The sequence below is a fragment of the Astyanax mexicanus genome, unplaced genomic scaffold (assembly GCF_023375975.1).
Source record: "Astyanax mexicanus isolate ESR-SI-001 unplaced genomic scaffold, AstMex3_surface scaffold_37, whole genome shotgun sequence".
Taxonomy (NCBI): domain Eukaryota; kingdom Metazoa; phylum Chordata; class Actinopteri; order Characiformes; family Acestrorhamphidae; genus Astyanax; species Astyanax mexicanus.
In genome coordinates, this window is record NW_026040047.1 from 351,348 (window position 1) to 359,954 (window position 8,607).

Consider the following 8,607-nt stretch of genomic DNA (forward strand, 5'->3'; position numbering starts at 1 on the left):
ATTTCAGTTGTGTTATCTGTCCGATATCACACTAAACTGTGAATACGCTGCTGATCAAGAGTAAGTTAAGTTCACTGAGTGTGTGTTAACCTAGTACAGGATAACGCTGTGCATCGTGGACGCTGGACTTGTCTGGTTGGCGAAACCAAGCGCTAGTGAGTCCAACCAAGCCGAAGATCCTGCCTGTTCGACCAGCATCGCTGGCGGTTAGCCAGTCCGGCCAGCCTGCATCTCCACAAGCTCCGTGGAGGACTGAACTGTTAGCCTAGCCACCCCAAGCTAACCCCCCGTCGCCCGAGCAGCCCCGCCCGCTGTGCTGCTGCAGAGAGAGAGTGAGTGGGAGACACTGAGTGAGACTGGGTTTTCACCCGAGCGAGTTCAACCACAACGTAAGGTGGAATACTTCTGTTTACACTTTTATTTCTTGCTCGAAAGAGTGAAGCGGCCAGTGTACTTTTTCGTTTTAAGGCCACCACGCACGCTAGCTACGATTCCAGGCCTGCAACGAGTACTTTTGGTTAGTTAGATGCCGGCTTAGGAGTGTGTGAGAGTGTGTGTGTGTGTGTGGGCCCACTACACAGTTAAAATTACAGTGTTGAGTTTATAACCATTGAGTACAGTGTTTTTGGAGGTTTATTACAGTAATTTGTATAATTAGAGAAGTCTGATTTTATTTAAAGAAAAAGGATTTTATTTTATTTAGAGCTGAAACTGGGTTAAAACCTATTTGATTGTATTTGTTGAGAATTGATACCATATTTGTTACATTATATCTTGCTAATATATACAAATACCTGATATATATATATACCTATATCTATATCTATATATATTTTATAATTGCTTAACTCATATTCATATCTTCATATGTAAGTAAATAATATATCATACTGTCTTTAAAGTGTTTGTTTCTTTGCATTGTTATTCAGAGAGTGAGGACTAATTTAAACCTAGCCCTAGTAGATATTGGAGGCACCGCCATTGTACATTTTAAACTTCTGTGATAGACACGTTTCTTTCAGTAATTGGTAAAATTATAAATTTTCCACCTATATAAACCAAGAGAACTCAGGGCGCTCTTGTAGGTTATTTCAGTTACATGGGTAAAATCACTAAAACCTTGTTTAGGAGCGCTACATAAATGGAGGCACCGCTGGGATTTGGTTTAATTCCTAAAAACTAGCTGTACATATTCATTGGTTAAAATTCTGTAAACCTTAAACAGTTAAGATACTGTAGATAGCATAGTGTCTTAAGTCTCACTTTAAAAATATGGATCCCTTGCTATACTCTCAGTTTCAAGAACACCTAATCAATTGGTGTAGAGGTGAAGAACTAGATGAAAACCATGCCATTCTTATTGTGGGGGTCCCTAAAGAGTGTGCTATAGGACAGATAGAGGAGGCAATGAACGCTGTCCGATGTTGGGGCCGAGTACGAGTCAGAGGGAGATCGTTTGATGCTAAAATGCAAAGCTTGACAGTTCTGTGTGAGTGCAAAGAGAAGATCAATCCCAAACTTGTCCCCCCAGAGGTCATACCAGAGGGTTTATCTGAACGCTGGACGGTCATTGTCACTGATGGAGCTCTCATTGAATCGGATGATTTTCTGAAAAAGCTGAATGGTCTGCTTAGGGCTGAAGGGAAAACTTTGGATGACCTCCAAGGTTTGTGCCCACAGTCCACTCAACCTCCAAGCTCAACAGAAACTATTGTCCAAACCATGAGTGAGTTACTAAGACAGAACAGGTCAGTTTCACTCGAAGGTCACAGTTACCGCCGTTTCAGGATGTTTTCTGGGGTCATCCCAACTCCTGCAGGAGAAGAGTCTTTAGAACACTGGTTAGAGCAAGCATATGTGATGGTGGAGGAGAGTGAGTGCTCAGAGAAAGAGAAAAAACGCAGAATTATGGAAAGCGTTAAAGGGCCCGCACTCGAAGTAATAAAGTCTGTAAGGTCCAGTGAGCCTGAGGCCAGCCCCAAGACTTATCTGGATGCATTAAATACCGCTTTTGGATCCGCTGAATCAGCGGAGGATGTGTACTTCTCATTCAGACTTCTTCAACAAAGATCTGGCGAGAGATTGTCTGACTTTTTGCGACGATTAGAAAAATCACTGACCAAGGTGGTACAGATAGGTGGCCTTCCTTCACGTGACAGAGACAGAGTCCGTGTGGAGCAGCTCCTACGGGGAGCAGTGGCCTCAGACCTCCTACTGGTTCAGCTGAGATTGAGGGAAAGAAAGAATAACCCTCCAAGTTTCGTGGAACTCCTTGGTGAAATCAGAGTTCAGGAAGAGTACCTAGCTTCGCGGAGGCAAGTAAACACTGCAGTGCGGCCAGTACAAACTGTCGAAACCACAGAGTCTGATCAGTCAGTTGTTCTAAGCCTGCGAGCAGAGCTCAAAGAAGGGAACACTGGTAAAGCAGCTGCTGCCGAATCAGACAGACTACATTGTTCTTCCAAAAGGAGTGCTGTGGAAGTCGCAAGTCAAAAAGCAGTTCCCAGTGGACTAATAGGTCCCTCACCCATTGTTCAAATAAAGATTAATGGCGAACCATGCAGTGCACTTCTAGATAGTGGGTCACAGGTCACTATCATATTTGAGGAGTGGCACCAAAAGCATTTGATAGATGTTCCAATTCAACCAGTATCTGGCCTAGCTGTGTGGGGTCTTAGTGAGTCCAGCTACCCTTATAAGGGATACGTTGTTGTGAACGTACAATTCCCCAAAGAACTAGTTGGGGTACAAGAAACTATTTCTGTGTTGGCATTGGTATGCCCAGGGCCGAGGAGCCCGGACCAGACACCAGTAATACTTGGCACAAATGCCAATCTGTTTCAGAGGTTGGCCCAACTCTGTAAGGAGGCCCATGGAGTGGACATAGCCCCTGCCTTAGGCCTAAACAGGGTGTTCACACAGGCTGCCAAGACACATCCTAGTGTAGGGTACCGTGGTCCAGATGAGGCAGTGGGTCAGATCATTTGGAAGGGGCCTGAACCACTCTGCATTGCCCCATGTAGCACCGACTGTGTACAATGCAGTGTGAGCATTTCCCATCCCTCTCAAAAAGGTGTTCTGTTAGTTGAAGACTCTGACTCACTTGTGCTCCCTCAAGGTCTTTTGCTCCAGCCCATGGTTGTCTCTTCATCAGCTATAGTGGCCACCAACTTTAAAGTTGTCCTTGAGAATGAATCTCTAAAAGAAGTGATTGTACCAGCAGGAACTGTAGTAGGTCAGTTATACCTTACCGATACCGCTACTCCAGCCATGACAATGACTACCTCTGTTAAGATTGATCCCGAGCACTTCAAGTTTGCAGACTCACCTATTCCTGAATACTGGAAGAATAGGCTCAAACAGAAGCTGTCTCAAAGGACCAAAGTCTTTTCATTGGAAGAGTGGGATGTCGGACTGGCCCAAGGTGTGGAGCACCGCATCAGATTAAATGACTCTCGTCCTTTTCGTGAGCGTTCACGCCGATTGGCACCAGCAGATATCGAAGATGTGCGGCGGCATATTCAGGACCTCCTGGCAGCTGGAATTATAAAGGAGTCCAGAAGTCCATATGCCTCGCCAATTGTTGTTGCAAGAAAAAAAAACGGAAGTGTCCGTATGTGCATAGACTACCGCACATTAAACAGCCGAACAGTTCCAGATCAGTACACCACCCCACGTGTGGATGACGCGTTGGATTGCCTGACTGGTAGCGAGTGGTTCACGGTGCTCGATCTAAGGAGTGGCTATTACCAGATTCCAGTAGCGGAAGAGGACCAGGAGAAGACCGCATTCATTTGTCCATTAGGGTTTTACCACTTCCAGAGAATGCCACAAGGGGTTTCCGGGGCCCCCGCAACTTTTCAGCGGCTTATGGAGAAGGTGGTTGGAGATATGAACCTGCTTCAGGTCTTAGTGTACCTTGATGATCTTATAATCTTTGGAAGGAGCTTAGAAGAACACGAGGAAAGGCTCCTCAAGGTGCTGGACAGACTAGAAGAAGCTGGACTTAAGGTCTCACTGGACAAGTGTCAGTTCTGCCAACCCCGTGTCAAGTATGTGGGTCATATTGTGTCGGCCGAGGGCATAGCCACCGATCCCTCGAAGGTGGAAGCTGTCACCAACTGGCCCCAGCCCTGTGATATCAAGTCCTTAAGGTCATTCCTGGGGTTCTGCGGATACTATCGCCGTTTCATCGCCAACTACTCCTCAATTGTTAAGCCCCTGACAGACCTAACTCGAGGTTATGCTCCTCTAAGGAAAGAAAGCAAGCCAAACAAAGCGAGCAACATCAAGTATTTCAAGGAGTCCGAACCATTTGGACAGAGATGGACAGAAGCGTGCACCAAGGCATTTGGGCAGATCAAACAGTGTCTTACACAGGCCCCCGTACTGGCCTTTGCAGATCCTGACAAGCCATTCATTCTTCATGTCGACGCTAGCCTAAGTGGTCTTGGAGCTGTACTGAATCAAGAACATCCAGATGGGCTGCGACCAGTCGCTTTTGCCAGTCGAGGACTGAACAATGCTGAGAGGAATTATCACATTCACCAGTTAGAATTCTTGGCGCTAAAATGGGCTGTGGTGGATAAGTTCCACGATTACTTGTATGGTGCCCGTTTCACTGTGAGAACTGATAATAACCCTCTCACCTATGTTTTGACTACAGCAAAGCTGAACGCTACGGGTCATAGGTGGCTTGCAGCCCTGACAACCTATGATTTCGACATTGAATACGGACCTGGAAAGATTAACACAGACGCTGACCTTCTATCCCGGTGTACTCTGGGAGATGGCACCAGTGTGGAGTGGAGAAGCATATCCCTTCCTGGAATTAGAGCGATCTGCAACAGAGTTCGTGCTCAAGAATCGCATGAGACGCCTTTCAGTTTGGCTGAACTTCTATGCACCCCTCCAGAGGCCATACCTACAGCTTATGCTTTCCCTACTTCATTGGCAGGAGATCAGATGGAGTTGTTGGACAGAGAAGATATTGAGGCTGCGCAGGAAAGTGACATGGTCATTAAAACGGTGAAGCAGGCTCTCAACACTAACCACTGGCCGCCAGAACTGACTCCTGAACTGGGTCTGATGAAACGTGAAGCAGACAAGTTGGTCACCAAAGATGGATTGCTGTATCGAGTAAAGAAAAGGCCATCTGGGGCAGAGACCTACCAGCTTGTTCTTCCACAGAGATACAGACAGAAAGTGATGACTGCACTTCACGATGATCTAGGACACTTAGGGGTCGAGCGAACCCTCGAGCACCTCAGAAACAGATTTTATTGGCCAAAAATGGCGCATGAAGTTGAGCAGTATGTGAAGAACTGTGGCGAGTGCATTGTGCGAAAGAGCAATAGTCCGCGAGCAGCACCACTCCATCAAATTACAAGCAGTGGTCCCCTGGACCTTGTATGCATAGATTTCCTCTCATTAGAAGCTGATTCCCGTGGTTTCACTAGTATCTTGGTAGTGACGGATCACTTCAGCCGCTACGCACAGGCGTTTCCCACAAAGAATCAGAAGGCAATCACAGTAGCTAAAATTCTAGTGGAAAAGTACTTTGTTCACTATGGACTGCCTGCTCGCATCCACTCCGACCAAGGTCGAGATTTTGAGAGCCAACTCATTCGAGAACTTCTGAAACTGTTAGGGGTGAGGAAGTCGAGGACCACGCCCTACCACCCGCAAGGTGACCCGCAGCCAGAGCGCTTCAACCGAACTCTTCTGTCAATGCTTGGGACATTACCAACTTCCCAGAAGCGTCAGTGGAGTCAGCATGCCGCTAGTCTGGTCCACGCCTACAACAGCACTAAAAACGATGCAACAGGGTATTCCCCTTACTTCCTGATGTTTGGCAGAGAGGCTCGATTGCCAGTGGATGTCTGGTTCGGCAGTTCTCTAAAAGATGGTGATGAAGTCACACACTCCCAGTATGTAAAGAAGCTGAGACAGGACTTAGAGAATGCTTACCGGTTGGCAGCTGAAGCAGCGGACAAGAGCCATCAAAGGAACAAAAAGTTGTATGACAAGTTGGTTCGTTTCCAGGCTCTTGACCGTGGCGACAGAGTCCTTCTCAAGAACTTTGGACTGAAGGGGAAACACAAACTGCAAAGTCGATGGAATCCCATACCATACGTGGTGATTGGAAAGATGCCAAATCTCCCTGTCTATCAAGTGAAGCCTGAGAAAGGCATAGGAAGTGTGAAAACCATCCACAGGGACCACCTCCTGCCTATAGGACAGCTTGTGAGATTACCATCCCCTGCTGATGATGAGCCATTGCACCGGAAGATACCTGGACCGAAAACCAGAGGGCCTGGTCATCCCTTTACAGCTCACAAACAGACCAGTAGAGACAAAGAACTGCTGTGTTCTACAAGTGATTCTGAAAGTGAGGAAGACTATGAGATCGGCTACACCCGTGACCTGGATTTCGTGTCTGCCAAGACCAAAGAGAACACATCCAGCTACGAAGTAGCACATGATGGTGAGGAGCAAATGAATGATGCTTATGAGCGAGATGACGTGGTTTTGAGTGACCAAGAGGTCAGCGATGACCTTCTGACGCAGCTGGAACTGGATCCTGACACAAAGGACGAAGGCAGTAGTTGCATAGATAAAAATGTTGCTCCAAGTTCTTGCTCTTCTGTTCGCCCAGATGTCACTCAGTCAGCCTATGCTCATAACCAACAGAGCACAGAGTCAAGCCCAAGCAAGGAAGCCAAGTCAAGTGAAGATGAGACTCCTTATCTAGGAAAGAGACAAGTCAAGCCTATTATCCGACTTACCTATGATGAACGTGGCAGATCTAGAGACCAGCCACTCACAATAGTCCATAGGGGAGTAGTCATTAGGTTTGAAGGATTAGAAAGTGCAAATGCCCGAGATACCATGCCGCTGATGTAAGGGTAGGTCATATGGGGACATCTTGACCATTAGTGGGGGGAGGGTGTAACCCTGGTGAATAACTAGCTATAATAATTCCTAAAATAATAATGTTTATTTGAATAGTTCGTGTAATTGTTTCTAAAGAATAATCTCTGTTCAGTCACTGTTATATTTACCTGGTTTTTATTTTACTTTATTTTGTCCCATAACTCTCTGCAGTGTAGGTTTGCTGGGAGAAAGGGGGCGGGTCAAAAAAGAGTGCGGGAGAAGCTGGATGGGTGCGAGAGGGAAGGAGAGAGTAAGGAGGAGTGTGAAAGAAATAAAGTTCTAGTTTTATCTAGCTAAGCTGTCTCCATGGACTACGGAGCATTAACGTAGTATTTCAGTTGTGTTATCTGTCCGATATCACACTAAACTGTGAATACGCTGCTGATCAAGAGTAAGTTAAGTTCACTGAGTGTGTGTTAACCTAGTACAGGATAACGCTGTGCATCGTGGACGCTGGACTTGTCTGGTTGGCGAAACCAAGCGCTAGTGAGTCCAACCAAGCCGAAGATCCTGCCTGTTCGACCAGCATCGCTGGCGGTTAGCCAGTCCGGCCAGCCTGCATCTCCACAAGCTCCGTGGAGGACTGAACTGTTAGCCTAGCCACCCCAAGCTAACCCCCCGTCGCCCGAGCAGCCCCGCCCGCTGTGCTGCTGCAGAGAGAGAGTGAGTGGGAGACACTGAGTGAGACTGGGTTTTCACCCGAGCGAGTTCAACCACAACGTAAGGTGGAATACTTCTGTTTACACTTTTATTTCTTGCTCGAAAGAGTGAAGCGGCCAGTGTACTTTTTCGTTTTAAGGCCACCACGCACGCTAGCTACGATTCCAGGCCTGCAACGAGTACTTTTGGTTAGTTAGATGCCGGCTTAGGAGTGTGTGAGAGTGTGTGTGTGTGTGTGGGCCCACTACACAGTTAAAATTACAGTGTTGAGTTTATAACCATTGAGTACAGTGTTTTTGGAGGTTTATTACAGTAATTTGTATAATTAGAGAAGTCTGATTTTATTTAAAGAAAAAGGATTTTATTTTATTTAGAGCTGAAACTGGGTTAAAACCTATTTGATTGTATTTGTTGAGAATTGATACCATATTTGTTACATTATATCTTGCTAATATATACAAATACCTGATATATATATATACCTATATCTATATCTATATATATTTTATAATTGCTTAACTCATATTCATATCTTCATATGTAAGTAAATAATATATCATACTGTCTTTAAAGTGTTTGTTTCTTTGCATTGTTATTCAGAGAGTGAGGACTAATTTAAACCTAGCCCTAGTAGATATTGGAGGCACCGCCATTGTACATTTTAAACTTCTGTGATAGACACGTTTCTTTCAGTAATTGGTAAAATTATAAATTTTCCACCTATATAAACCAAGAGAACTCAGGGCGCTCTTGTAGGTTATTTCAGTTACATGGGTAAAATCACTAAAACCTTGTTTAGGAGCGCTACACAAAGCATTATGGTCAAGTCCAGTAATAAATATTTTGTGTAGCTGAAAAGGTAAAGGGATAGTGAGTAATTTGAGAGGATTTGACTGGTTTTAAATGATTGTATGTCGAGATGGCAGAGGGTCACATATTCTGATACCAGCTGCCAGAATCTGTAACCCCTGTTCCAAAGCATTATGGTCAAGTCCAGTAATAACTGCTGTG

The 8,607-nt window shown here is 45.5% G+C and overlaps 1 protein-coding gene across 1 annotated transcript in view; it reads left to right on the plus strand.

The window, feature by feature from the left end:
* The window catches only part of LOC111193656 (uncharacterized), a 138,561-nt gene extending 130,158 nt beyond the window's left edge, over positions 1 to 8,403 (plus strand). Inside the window, exon 2 of the mRNA XM_049473372.1 lies at positions 527 to 8,403. Within this exon, the coding sequence (XP_049329329.1) occupies positions 1,273 to 6,906 (5,634 nt within the window). The 5' untranslated portion in view covers positions 527 to 1,272 and the 3' untranslated portion in view covers positions 6,907 to 8,403. The remainder of the gene's footprint in view (positions 1 to 526) is intronic.
* Positions 8,404 to 8,607: the final 204 nt, after the last annotated feature.